General features: G+C 43.8%; 1 protein-coding gene across 1 annotated transcript in view; it reads right to left on the minus strand.

Annotated features, from left to right (window-relative positions):
- lama5 (laminin, alpha 5) overlaps positions 1 to 14,129 on the minus strand; it is a 122,422-nt gene that overhangs the window by 4,011 nt on the left and 104,282 nt on the right. The window contains exons 61-75 of the mRNA XM_072448635.1: positions 13,301 to 13,486; positions 13,087 to 13,226; positions 12,282 to 12,441; positions 11,994 to 12,127; positions 11,365 to 11,530; positions 9,959 to 10,093; positions 9,727 to 9,878; positions 8,837 to 8,969; positions 6,600 to 6,743; positions 6,368 to 6,498; positions 5,489 to 5,653; positions 5,118 to 5,247; positions 4,360 to 4,508; positions 3,866 to 4,058; positions 2,610 to 2,747 (exon numbers count right to left, since the gene is read on the minus strand). Of these exons, the coding sequence (XP_072304736.1) occupies positions 2,610 to 2,747; positions 3,866 to 4,058; positions 4,360 to 4,508; positions 5,118 to 5,247; positions 5,489 to 5,653; positions 6,368 to 6,498; positions 6,600 to 6,743; positions 8,837 to 8,969; positions 9,727 to 9,878; positions 9,959 to 10,093; positions 11,365 to 11,530; positions 11,994 to 12,127; positions 12,282 to 12,441; positions 13,087 to 13,226; positions 13,301 to 13,486 (2,256 nt within the window). The remainder of the gene's footprint in view (positions 1 to 2,609; positions 2,748 to 3,865; positions 4,059 to 4,359; positions 4,509 to 5,117; positions 5,248 to 5,488; positions 5,654 to 6,367; positions 6,499 to 6,599; positions 6,744 to 8,836; positions 8,970 to 9,726; positions 9,879 to 9,958; positions 10,094 to 11,364; positions 11,531 to 11,993; positions 12,128 to 12,281; positions 12,442 to 13,086; positions 13,227 to 13,300; positions 13,487 to 14,129) is intronic.

Raw genomic sequence — 14,129 nt, forward strand, 5'->3', positions numbered from 1 at the left:
GTTCAGGACGTGTTCAGGGCGTGTTCAAGGCGTGTTCAGGGCGTGTTCAGGGCGTGTTCAGGGCGTGTTCAGGGCGTGTTCAGGGCGTGTTCAGGGCGTGTTCAAGGCATGTTCAGGGCGTGTTCAAGGCGTGTTCAAGGCGTGTTCAAGGCATGTTCAGGGCGTGTTCAAGGCGTGTTCAGGGCGTGTTCAGGGCGTGTTCAAGGCATGTTCAGGGCGTGTTCAAGGCGTGTTCAGGGCGTGTTCAGGGCGTGTTCAGGGCGTGTTCAGGGCGTGTTCAAGGCATGTTCAGGGCATGTTCAGGGCATGTTCAAGGCATGTTCAGGGCATGTTCAAGGCGTGTTCAGGGCGTGTTCAAGGCGTGTTCAGGGCGTGTTCAAGGCGTGTTCAGGGCGTGTTCAAGGCGTGTTCAGGGCGTGTTCAAGGCATGTTCAGGGCGTGTTCAGGGCGTGTTCAAGGCGTGTTGAAGGCGTGTTCAGGGCGTGTTCAGGGCGTGTTCAGGGCGTGTTCAAGGCGTGTTCAGGGCGTGTTCAGGGCGTGTTCAGGGCGTGTTCAGGGCGTGTTCAAGGCGTGTTCAAGTCATGTTCAGGGCATGTTCAGGGCATGTTCAAGGCATGTTCAAGGCATGTTCAAGGCGTGTTCAGGGCATGTTCAAGGCATGTTCAGGGCGTGTTCAAGGCGTGTTCAAGGCGTGTTCAGGGCGTGTTCAAGGCGTGTTCAGGGCGTGTTCAGGGCGTGTTCAAGGCATGTTCAGGGCGTGTTCAGGGCGTGTTCAGGGCATGTTCAGGGCGTGTTCAAGGCGTGTTCAGGGCGTGTTCAAGGCGTGTTCAGGGCGTGTTAAGGGCGTGTTCAGGGCGTGTTCAAGGCGTGTTCAGGACGTGTTCAGGGCGTGTTCAAGGCATGTTCAGGGCGTGTTCAAGGCGTGTTCAGGGCGTGTTCAGGGCGTGTTCAAGGCGTGTTCAGGGCGTGTTCAGGGCGTGTTCAAGGCATGTTCAGGGCATGTTCAAGGCGTGTTCAAGGCGTGTTCAAGGCATGTTCAGGGCGTGTTCAAGGCGTGTTCAGGGCGTGTTCAGGGCGTGTTCAAGGCATGTTCAGGGCGTGTTCAAGGCGTGTTCAGGGCGTGTTCAGGGCGTGTTCAAGGCATGTTCAGGGCGTGTTCAGGGCGTGTTCAAGGCGTGTTCAAGGCATGTTCAGGGCATGTTCAGGGCATGTTCAAGGCATGTTCAGGGCATGTTCAAGGCGTGTTCAGGGCGTGTTCAAGGCGTGTTCAGGGCGTGTTCAAGGCGTGTTCAGGGCATGTTCAAGGCGTGTTCAGGGCGTGTTCAAGGCATGTTCAGGGCGTGTTCAGGGCGTGTTCAGGGCGTGTTCAAGGCGTGTTGAAGGCGTGTTCAGGGCGTGTTCAGGGCGTGTTCAGGGCGTGTTCAAGGCATGTTCAGGGCGTGTTCAGGGCGTGTTCAGGGCGTGTTCAGGGCGTGTTCAAGGCGTGTTCAAGGCATGTTCAGGGCATGTTCAGGGCATGTTCAAGGCATGTTCAAGGCATGTTCAAGGCATGTTCAAGGCATGTTCAGGGCGTGTTCAAGGCGTGTTCAGGGCGTGTTCAAGGCGTGTTCAGGGCATGTTCAAGGCATGTTCAGGGCATGTTCAGGGCGTGTTCAGGGCGTGTTGAAGGCGTGTTCAAGGCGTGTTCAGGGCGTGTTCAGGGCGTGTTCAAGGCATGTTCAAGGCATGTTCAGGGCGTGTTCAAGGCGTGTTCAGGGCGTGTTCACGGCATGTTCAGGGCGTGTTCAAGGCATGTTCAGGGCGTGTTCAGGGCGTGTTCAAGGCATGTTCAGGGCGTGTTCAAGGCGTGTTCAGGGCGTGTTCAGGGCGTGTTCAAGGCATGTTCAGGGCGTGTTCAAGGCGTGTTCAGGGCGTGTTCAAGGCATGTTCAGGGTGTGTTTAAGGAATGTTCAGGGCGTGTTCAGGGCGTGTTCAAGGCGTGTTCAGGGCGTGTTCAGGGCGTGTTCAGGGCTTGTGCAGGGCGTGTTCAAGGCGTGTTCAGGGCGTGTTCAAGGCATGTTCAGGAAAGTTCAGGGATGTTCAGGGAGGCTCAGGGAGGTTCAGGGAGGTTCAGGGAGGTTCAGGGAGGTTCAGGGAGGTTCAGGGAGGTTCAGGGAGGTTCAGGGAGGTTCAGGGAGGTTCAGGGATGGCATCTAAACAGACTAGTGAGTCAAGGCTCACATTAATGCAGCTACAAATGTATTTCTGCATTGATAATGATTGTGTTTTTCATTTGGGGAATGACTTAACAATTGAAAATCTTTTGAAATGGGTCTATTCATTTGGCGGGAGAGAAATAATCTCAAATACTTTATGAAAACAACGTTTGCAGAACTGAAATGTGGATTGTAGAAGAACAAAACCACAAACTAAAGCTAAATTCATGACTTGTGAGTGAATTAGCCTCTGTCGTGATGTAAACGGCGTCACATTTTCCCACTTTTCCATGAAGATCACATTATTTTCACATCAGTGAATCTCACACGTGCAGAGCGTTTCTCACACCTTTGATGACATCAGAAGTAAATTTAGAGGACATTCAGTGACAAAGACGAGCTCTGATCTCTTACGCTGAGTGTGGGGGGCAGTCCTCCCACGTACAGGGGCCCGGACACTTTGCCCTTGTCTCCTCCCGGGACCCTCTTGGACTGAGCGCTGATCCCGTCCACCACCAGACTCAGCTTCTCCCCCTCGCGCTTCACGAACACCTGCAGCACCACAGCTCCACGTCAAACACTCCAGCTCCAATAAACGTGACTTAATAATAATAATAATAATAATAACTTTTATTTATATAGCGCTTTTCAGTGACCCAAAGACGCTGAACATAATAAAAAAGGGGGGGGTATTTACAGACAGGGGGGACAACACGTACAGAACACATTAATATACAGATAAAATGAACAAGACAGAAGAAGTAGAGAGAAAAAGATGGGGATGTAACAGGGGGTAGAAGAGTAGGCAATGGGGTAGAGGAGGCTAGGGGTTATTATTATTGTAAGTGCGAGAAATCAGTTCACACAATAAATATCAAGTATTCTTATTTTCAAGGGGAGAACAATTAAGTTTGCCAGAGTAAAATCAGGAAGTATTGACAAAATACCTACTACTGCTACTATGATACTATATACTATATACTGCTGCATATACTACAACTACAAACATAGCACTGATCGTATTACTTATACTAGTACTACTACTACTGTTACTGTTACTGTTACTGTTACACAAGCAGGAATAAAAGCATTAATAGTTAAGTAGAAATTGCATTTCCGCTGGTATTAGGGCTGCAACTTACGATTATTAGTCACAGATTACCAAGTCAAACCATGATTTCTATTGTACATTGAGATTTTTTAAATAAATTAACTAAATGTCGTGGTATTCTAGGTACTCCTCTAGACAGATAATATGTATTAATGTATTATTGCGGAAAAAACAGATGTTGTTTATTATTATTTTTTACATTTTGATATATTAACACCACTGTCTTTGTAATATAATGTATTTTGTTTCTACTACTCCTAACACAACTGTGTGGACTACCTAAGTTAAATAAAACAAATACTGAATGCACATTTTCGCTGTTACAAGCTTTCAGAACTGAACACAAGTAAACACTGAAGTTATTTAGGACAGAAACAGGAAGTACGCTCTGACTGAAGAGTCCAACATCTGCGTGAACTATGTCATTTAACTAGTCACAGAGGTTGTCCGCGTATTATTGAAAAAGATAAATAATAACTACTGTTAACTCTTATTTGCGCGTCTTCAAGAGCAATACTCCTCGTCACCAGCAGAGGTGCTACAGTTCCTCCTGTTTTACCGTGTGCCACTGGCCGTCGTTGTACTTCTTGCGGCTGCGCACAGCGATCTTCTTCTTGCCTCCGTCCAGCAGCAGCTGCAGGTGTCCGTCCGAAAGGCTCAGTGACATGATGGTTTTACTGCGGCGCCCCCCGGCTGCGTGGAGGACCAGGCCGTCCGACGAGTTCATCCTCAGGGACAAAGAGATGTGAGGCCTGGGGAGAGTGAAGACGGAGTGAAGTGAAGTAAAGCAGTAAAGCAACAGCAAACAAGTACAAACTACACAAAGAAATGAGACATATTCTGTCTGTTTTTCATGTTCTTAGATTGAATAAGGGTGTAACGATGCACTGCGAGTCTTAAATGTCATGAGATGTGTCTGGATCCTTCTCTAAAATAAAAGAGAATCCATCGTTTTTCCGCTTTGAAACAAAATCCAAAAAAGAGAAACACAAACTGTTTTTCTGATTTTATTCTAGACAAATAACTGAAACTGAAATAAGGCTGAGGACTCACAGTGAGTTGAGTGACAGTGAGTCGTATCTGAGGTAGCTGTGAGTGGATCCACTGAAGTGAGAGGCCCCGGGCTCCACCTGCGCCTGCTCCACCTGACACGAGTCTCTGGTGTTGCGGCTCCGGGACCCTGAGGGCTTCCTGTTCTTACCCTGAAAGTAAAACACACACGGCGTTAAAACATCGGAGTCGACTTTACTTGAATGTTAAATATGAATCATGCTTTAAATGGGGTTTTCACTTGTTACATGTTTATTACTTACTTTACTAGTATGTGTATATTAGGGTTGTGTTCAAAATATCGATACGCGATATATCGTCACAAACTCAGTATCGATACACGTCACAGTATAGATATTTTTTAGATTTGTGTGGCCCGTAGGCTTTAAAGGAGGTGGAATAGTACTTTTGATCATGTGTTTGTGCTGCTCCTCTGGGTCGAGGTGAGAAGGATGTGGCCCTGATCAGAAGCTGATGCAGAAGATGCTGCTGCAGCTGTTCAGACCATGAAACATGTAATACTTTACTAGAATGTGTTTCATATATTTATATTTGGATCAGTTGGTAGGATGTATGAAGTTATTAGAGCAGAATGGATTTATAAAGAAGTGCTTTGTGGATAAACATGACATTTCATACATTTTCTTATTCAGAGTAAAAACATTATCCATTTGGTGCATTTTTAAGACCCTTTTTTCAAAAATGTATCGGGATACGTAGTGTGTGTGTGTATGTATATATATATATTTATTATGTCTAACCTTGGGCTTGCTGGGTTTGGGGGGCGTTGCTCTGATCTCCTGAGGCTTCTTGGCAGCCGGACACTTCATCGGGACGTTCACGTTTTCTTTGGCCTTGAGCAGATTCAGCACCATCTGATTAGTGGATTCTCTGTAAGAGAAAATGAGCAAAAGTGGAACATAAAACATACATTAAGTAATATAACATATGCAGTATCTGCAGCAGCTGATGGTTGTCTCTATAAAGTAGCCCACATCAAATTTGGGTGAAAACTAATATTTCCTCAGATGTGAACTTTACACAGATGTGACTTAAGTACAAGTAAAACATGTGGTACAGCCCCTTTAATAGTCACTGGTGTAACAGTAACGTCTCTATGTTCTGTACTCACCTCTTGACAAAGACGTTGCTGATGCAGCCGGTGAGGTTGGTCAGGCCCTGGTCAGGGGTCCCTCCCAGGTACGTGGTCCCCAGAGCAGCAGGTCCTGCTGGGGCTCGGCTGATGGAGATGCCCTCCTTTGACTTCTCCAGCACGTCGTCCATGTAGAAGCGCATTCTGGACACACAAGGGCCAGGCTACAGTCAAAGCAGCTTCAAATGATTATAAAACTGCTTTCTTTTATTTTGACATATTTGTGACTTTCTAATAACAAAGGGGTTCAATCACAACATATGAGGGGGCTTTTGATACAGTCAGCAACACATCGTGTTCATTCAAAATCCATTAATTCAAAGGGAAGCGCTACTTTTTCCCTCTAAAGGACATTTCCTGGTGAATTATGTGTATTTGAAGCACAACTAATTCAAGTTGAGTCACAACCGAGTGTTACTTTCTCGCCCTGCCCCCAAAATGCCCCTCTCTTAAAGGGGTAACACGAGTCTTAAAAGAGGTGGAGGATGTGGCGTTGCCTCAGGAAAGTAAACTGATTATTCTATTGATGTTCGGATGCAGCAGGTGGTGCTAGCATCGCGGTAGCATTTAGCCCGCAGCGACCATTAGCATTCTTGGACCATTTCGTGCTCCTCCATGTCTTCATTTTACACAACATAACTCCTAAATGCAGCATCTGCTCCTGTGGTCGCTGAACAGTGAGTGCTGCAGCTGCTCTTCTACATTGAAATGAATGGATGTCTTAGATGTTCCCTCAGATGCAGACTGTATCTACTGACTGATTATGACACGCTTAAATAGCAGTTTGAATGTATTTTCTACTGCACTTTCATGTGTAAGTAAAGCGGGTGAATGGACAGTAAAAGAGATGAAGCTCACCCATTGATGTTGTTGTACAGGGCGACATAGTGGGCGTTGTTGTCATTGTACGTCTTCTGAGTCTTTATCTCACTGTTGCCAGCTCTGACCGCCACATGTCCATCGTTTAAGAAAACCTGGCACACTCCGTCCTGTTGGGAACATACACGTCGCCGGTCAGTACAATATCACAACCGAATATTTGGAGACGAGCCAAACCCCGTGAGATATAAATACTGTGAGGTTTCTGTACCGAGTCTCTGTGGTAGAACATGAGTCCGTCCTTCTGGTCCGTCCTGAAGCTGAAGCTGGCGTAGAAGTTGTTCCTGAGGCTCGGGACGTTGGTCAAGTCCAGGTCCAGGTAACTCTGCCCGGTGAAATGGGCCTCACGCGCCACCTAGAGGAAGACAACACAACTGCACTGAAAACACAGCCCGGACCTCGTATACTGTAGTTGAAGAGTACTTCTTTGGCAAATATAGTCACAAGTTTAATGATGTACAGCAGAGTAAATATACACCAACTGATGTAATGAACGGATGTAATGACAGGAAGTAATGACAAGAAGTAATGACAGGAAGTAATGACAAGAAGTAATGACAGGAAGTAATGACAGGAAGTAATGACAGGATGTAATGACAGGAAGTAATGACAATAAGTAATGACAAGAAGTAATGACAAGAAGTAATGACAGGATGTAATGACAGGAAGTAATGACAGGATGTAATGACAGGAAGTGATGACAAGAAGTAATGACAAGAAGTAATGACAGGAAGTAATGACAGGAAGTAATGACAGGATGTAATGACAGGAAGTAATGACAGGATGTAATGACAGGATGTAATGACAGGAAGTAATGACAGGATGTAATGACAGGAAGTAGGATGTAATGACAGGAAGTAATGACAAGAAGTAATGACAGGATGTAATGACAGGAAGTAATGACAGGATGTAATGACAGGAAGTAATGACAGGATGTAATGACAGGAAGTAATGACAGGATGTAATGACAGGATGTAATGACAGGAAGTAATGACAGGATGTAATGACAGGAAGTAATGACAGGATGTAATGACAGGATGTAATGACAGGAAGTAATGACAGGATGTAATGACAGGATGTAATGACAGGAAGTAATGACAATAAGTAATGACAAGAAGTAATGACAGGATGTAATGACAGGAAGTAATGACAGGATGTAATGACAGGAAGTAATGACAGGATGTAATGACAGGATGTAATGACAGGAAGTAATGACAGGATGTAATGACAGGAAGTAATGACAGGAAGTAATGACAGGAAGTAATGACAGGAAGTAATGACAGGATGTAATGACAGGAAGTAATGACAGGATGTAATGACAGGATGTAATGACAGGAAGTAATGACAGGATGTAATGACAGGAAGTAATGACAGGATGTAATGACAGGATGTAATGACAGGAAGTAATGACAGGATGTAATGACAGGATGTAATGACAGGAAGTAATGACAGGATGTAATGACAGGATGTAATGACAGGATGTAATGACAGGATGTAATGACAGGAAGTAATGACAGGATGTAATGACAGGAAGTAATGACAAGAAGTAATGACAGGAAGTAATGACAGGATGTAATGACAGGAAGTAATGACAGGAAGTAATGACAGGATGTAATGACAGGATGTAATGACAGGAAGTAATGACAGGATGTAATGACAGGATGTAATGACAGGATGTAATGACAGGATGTAATGACAGGAAGTAATGACAGGAAGTAATGACAGGATGTAATGACAGGATGTAATGACAGGATGTAATGACAGGAAGTAATGACAGGATGTAATGACAGGATGTAATGACAGGAAGTAATGACAAGAAGTAATGACAGGAAGTAATGACAGGATGTAATGACAGGAAGTAATGACAGGATGTAATGACAGGATGTAATGACAGGAAGTAATGACAGGATGTAATGACAGGATGTAATGACAGGATGTAATGACAGGATGTAATGACAGGAAGTAATGACAGGATGTAATGACAGGAAGTAATGACAAGAAGTAATGACAAGAAGTAATGACAGGAACTAATGACAGGATGTAATGACAGGATGTAATGACAGGAAGTAATGACAGGAAGTAATAACAGGATGTAATGACAGGAAGTAACGACAAGAAGTAATGACAAGAAGTAATGACAGGAACTAATGACAGGAAGTAATGACAGGAAGTAATGACAAGAAGTAATGACAGGAAGTAATGACAGGATGTAATGACAGGAAGTAATGACAAGAAGTAATGACAAGAAGTAATGACAGGATGTAATGACAGGAAGTAATGACAAGAAGTAATGACAGGATGTAATGACAGGAAGTAATGACAAGAAGTAATGACAGGATGTAATGACAAGAAGTAATGACAGGATGTAATGACAGGAAGTAATGACAGGAAGTAATGACAAGAAGTAATGACAAGAAGTAATGACAGGATGGCGTGTCAGAGTAGTACCAGGAAGTCGCTGTCGCAGCCGAAGCTCACGCCGGTGCTGGTCATTCTCTTCAGGTCGATGTGGGAGTTCAGAGCTTTGATGTTCCTGAAACAGCCCTTCAAAGAGCCCTGCTTTGGGAACACGGACTTCAGCCTGAACAAAACACAAGCACACGCAAACATTAGTGGCATTAATCACAGCAATTAAGGACTATAAATATGGATATAAATAACTATAAACATGAATATAAATAACTATAGATATTGTTGTTGTTGTTGTGTCACTTTTAATGGCGGGTGGCAGCCAACTGAAAAGGTGCATTTACCGCCAACTACTGTAGTTGTGCGTCTTCACCATATGTGATTATTTAAGCTATACCGTAAAAAGAAAAACAAGAAAAAAAAGGAGAAAGCGATAGAGAGAAAGAAAGAAAGAAAGAGAGATATATAAATAACTATAGATGTTGATATAAATGACTATATGTATTGACATAAATAGCTATAAATATATTGTTATAAACAATTTTATGCATAATAGATCCTATTCAGGCATGTCAGAATTTAACAGCAATCAATAGACTCCAAACACAGTGTAGCTATTTGTAAATTACTTTTGAATCAGAAAATAATAATAATTCATAAAAATGTAGTTGGTCTATGTTATACTGTTGGTATAACATGTCTATAACAGGAGTATTTCAGGTCTAAATTAGGAATACATCATCACCACAGCAGTTTTAACTAAGAAATGACTCAAAGAAGCAAAAATGTTCATAAAAAATGGGTGATTGTGTTTTTTTTTTTTATCAACTGAATAAGTAATAGATTTTAGATTGCGAGGCCCTTTGACCAGACAAAGCTGTGACATACATAAAGCTGTACATTTCGTAGTAGTTTTGCGTGTTTCTTACGGCGCGGGCATCTTGTCCTCTGGCACTCCTCCCAGGAAGTAGGAGGAGGTGAAAGACGGGATGTCTGCGAACGGCTCGTTGAACAGAGTGTTCCTGCTGTTCCTCACCACCACGCGCTTCGGATTCGTGCGCAGGATGATGATGACCTCCAGCTGAAAGGACAAAACGGGATTCAACAACGTCGTGAAAAAATGCCAGGTGTTTTTTGAACGTCACGTGCGATGCGACGTACAGCTTTGGCGTCGCCGTCGCTCATCATGAGGAAGGGCGAGTTGGGCTCTTTGGGCGTGAGCTCGTTCATCTTCCCGTCAAAGTCGTAGAAGACCTTGAGGAGGCCATGCTGCACGGCCAGACACAAGAACTTGTCCTGAAGGAAGAAAATAATAGGTTTCATGTGTCAAAAAGTCTATATTTATATTCTGTATTGTCTCAAACCAGCTTCTTATCTTCCTTTATAATGACTCTCATAAAGCTCGTCTTTGCTCTACCTCCACAACTTATATTTCTCCACCTTCATATGATTCATTTTACCACAGCAACGTCTTTTTAATCTGATCTTGAGCAGAGCCATCAGCCTCTCCACTTCCTGTCAAGTGCTTTTGGCAGGTTAAACCATCAATTTCACCAAAACATAGTGAACAGATTGTACTACTTTTTTTCCCCGGGAAGTTTATAGTTTTATTTCCTGATTCAACCAGGAAGTGTTGCTGTTAGCGTGCTAAAGTTGCATTCTGAGCATCGTAATTATTCATGGCCGTGAGTTTATAAGCGTTTTTCACAGGTTTCAGAGGCGAGAGCAGAGTGTACCGTCACGCTAACGGAGAAATACATGTATGCCATTAAACTTTAGGAATAAAAACACAGACAAGGCAGGCCTATGCTGAACGGAAACGTTGTTAAAACAGGTAAATCTCGGTCACATTAGAGTTCTTTATATTTTGTTTTTAATTTCTACTTAAATACTCGATTCTTGATACCAGTTTTGATAATGGGAATTAGAAAATGCTCTTCTTTATGTCAAGGCTTAAAACAATAGACTGACATGTTTCAACACAATATAATAAGCTCAGGATCGTTCCAAAACTCTTCTGGAAAAGCCACATTTTGTTCTGTTTATGATTTGTTTTGTTCTATCAATACTTCCTCAATGGAGTATCTAGTTTTGATACTAGTTTTAGTGTCGACTAGTATACTTTTGACAACTCCAGACAGTAGAGCGCAATTAAAGAGACAATAACACCAGTACTATCAATATTTGTTGGATTGTCTAACTGGGATAAACTCTGGTTCTGAAATGTTTCCAAATAGTAATTGAAGGCTGTTTCGGTGTGAATTCAACTGGAACGCTGCATAAATGTCACAAAAGTTATGATTAAACTGATACATGGCAACACTTCAGTGCTACTTCCTGTATTTTTACCCAATAACTGCCACTTGACAGATGTAAAACTATATAATAAACATTCACCACAGGGACTAAACCGCCACATCATAACGCTAAAAACGTACAAATCTGCCACGTGCACTTAAATGCCTCGGCCTCACAGGTTTTCCCTAAGAAACTCACTCTTTTGGTCATTCACCCATAGCAGCCTCTAAGCGCTAACGCCGCTCTGCCCTCCTCTTTGCGCCCAGTACCTGGCTGTGGAGCAGCAGGAGGACGCCGTGGTGCGAGACCAGCTTGACCTCCTGTTCGAAGCGCTGCATCTGAGAGACCTCGTCGGAGAGGGCCACCTGAGCAAAGCCCGTGCCGTCGAAATACGCCGCGTCGTTCACCCAGGCCTGAGTCAGCAGAGGCTTCAACCTGCAAAGTGAACGAGTATTTGTTGCTTTGATATGGAAAGCAGGTGTATCCGTTGAAAATAATATGCAGTTGATGGTCTTTTACTGCTCTCTGCAAGTACAATTCTATCAGCTTCAAATGAAAAATAAGACAGTTACTATTACAATTACTCTTACTTGTGTGTAGTGTGTCACAAATACTTTAATTCCATGACCACTACTTTGTACATCTACTTGACACTTAGCACTAACAAACAAATGCATGTGAAAGTAATTTAATCATGGAAAAACACCAGAAAATGTTGAAAAAAAAGAGCATGTCCTGATTTAAGAGCTTTTTATAGAAAAATCGACTGTCGAAAATGAGCTTTTAGCCTTCCAAAAACACTTTATTGAGAGCTATTTCGGTGCAAAACGACATCACACCGTGGTTAAACGTTTACCACGCCTGAGGTGAATCCTTTGTTGCGTTGGCGAGCACTGACCTGCCACAGGGTTTGTCTTCGGTCGTGTTGAGGTTGAAAATCTTCTCGAAGTTGTACAGGCTCAGCACCTCCTCGTTCAGCGTGTCCATTTCGATGCAGCCTTTGAAGTTAGGCAGCGCCAGTTGTGGGGGAGGCTGGAGGCGGGTTACGAGACACAGAATCAACAACAACAACAACAGCAACCAGAGAATAGGGATGCATAGACTGATTTGCGCTCAGACTGTGATCATGTTAAGCGCTACACCGGGCCGTGAGCAGATCCTGAACACGACTAGACCCCCTAAATACCTTGAAGGAGCTGGGGTAGCCTCCCACGTAGAACACGGTGTCGTCGGTGAGCAGGCTGAGCAGCCCCTGGTCTCCTCCGGCCTCCACGTAGGCCTTGGTCACCCGGTGGTCTCCCTCGGTGGCCTCGGACGACATGGACATCTGACCGTACTGCAAGATCCTACACCACAAACACAAGGCATTTCATAACAGAGTGTTTATGCCTCTTCCAGGGCGTTTAGGAAATGTTTCGAATGCAAATGCACTGCTATTTCATGCAATAATAACACAGCAAGCTTATGTACTGTTTTTCTGGATGCTTTACAATGCAAGAAACACAATAAAAGGACAACAACTGTGTAAGAATGAAGGAAAGTAAGTTTAATGTGTAATGTCGATGTCATTATTTTAAATTCATTTCTCACATTGCTCTGAATGCTTGTGTCACAGAGACTACGAGGAGGGCCAAAGTATACTGGTCGAAACGTAACTGTGTGAGAGAATTAGGGCTGAATAATTTGGGAAAAATATTGAATTGTGATTTTTTTCTTTTATTTTTATTGTTTCTATTTGCGATTTCTGTTTTGACAGTAGCAAGTTTATACTCTAGACATGCCCAAAAGTGTAAATATTTGAGAAAAGACTGTAATCTGTTGCAAGCATCCTGTGCATTTCTGGACGTTCAATGCGCAAATGTGTTTTTAAAGGTCTAAACTACAGATTCAGCTTTTTTGTTTCCAAAGGAGATTGTTATATCAGCTAAATAATTGCAGTCTTTTTTTGTGACCACTCAAATGGTTGAACATTATATGGGATGTGTCCGTACCTCTCCAGCTCCACTCTGTTGAAGTTTCCATCGGCCTGGACGTCTTCCGCCATCAGAACCTCGGCCGTGTCTCCTCCGATGTTAAAGTACCAGCGCAGCCTCCTCCCCACCAGCGCCATGCCCAGGAACTCCTTCGACGCCTGACACAGAACGCATCAGACGCTCAGAGACAATTCGCCGCTCGTAAGAGACAACCCACGGGTCCAGTACTCACGTCCTTGTTGCCGAGGTAGAAGACAAACTGCTGGTTGAGCGGCTCGTCCTGGCGCCTCTTGCGGGAGGCGGTCTCGGGCAGGGTGATGTAGAACTTGAGGTTGGTGTAGGCCGCCAGGTCGGCCAGCTTGGACGGGTTCCGGACCTGGACCCCAGCCGTGCCGTTGAACTTCACCGGGACGCCCACCTACATGGAAAACAGAGAGACTTCTAGTGTTGGTGCTGCGGGGAGGAGGCAAGCGAATGTACATCAGGCAATCTCAGGGTTTCGGAGGAAGGAAAAACTGTGAAAAGCACTCCAAATGCCACCTACGAACAGCTGAACCCAATGGATAGAATAAAACGCTTATAGAACAAGTTAATAAAAAGTATGTTTCAAATTAAGACAGAGAACTGGTCCGAATTTGGCTTATCCACATAAAACCTATTTTCAGCAAATAAAATGATACGTACAGGCCTAAGTGTTGGTCTGTAGAAAGTGCAGTAAATCACAAGGTTAATGTAGTACTTTTCAGGCTCTCTGTGGGTTTCAGAGTGATGAATAATTGGTTGTCATAGCGGTTGGCAATTCAAATTCAAACATTTCCTATAGTTTTGACTGGTCAATAGATCGTACGCTCCGGAGGGACGGTCTGCTGTGATTGGTTGTTTTGAAGTACTCAAGTTTAGGAAAACGGTTGAGATTATGGTTTGATTAAGTTCGGGAACAAGGTCAAGGTTAGGTTAAGGAGAATCATTTGGTTTATAGATAACAACAACAAATGTATAATGATAAAAAAGACACAAAATAAGCAGTTTAGCCCTCTCAACAGCAACAAAAGCTACATTAC

The sequence above is a fragment of the Eucyclogobius newberryi genome, unplaced genomic scaffold (assembly GCF_026437365.1).
Source record: "Eucyclogobius newberryi isolate DKJ021-1_F unplaced genomic scaffold, fEucNew1.0.hap1 SCAF_17, whole genome shotgun sequence".
Taxonomy (NCBI): Eukaryota; Metazoa; Chordata; class Actinopteri; order Gobiiformes; family Gobiidae; genus Eucyclogobius; species Eucyclogobius newberryi.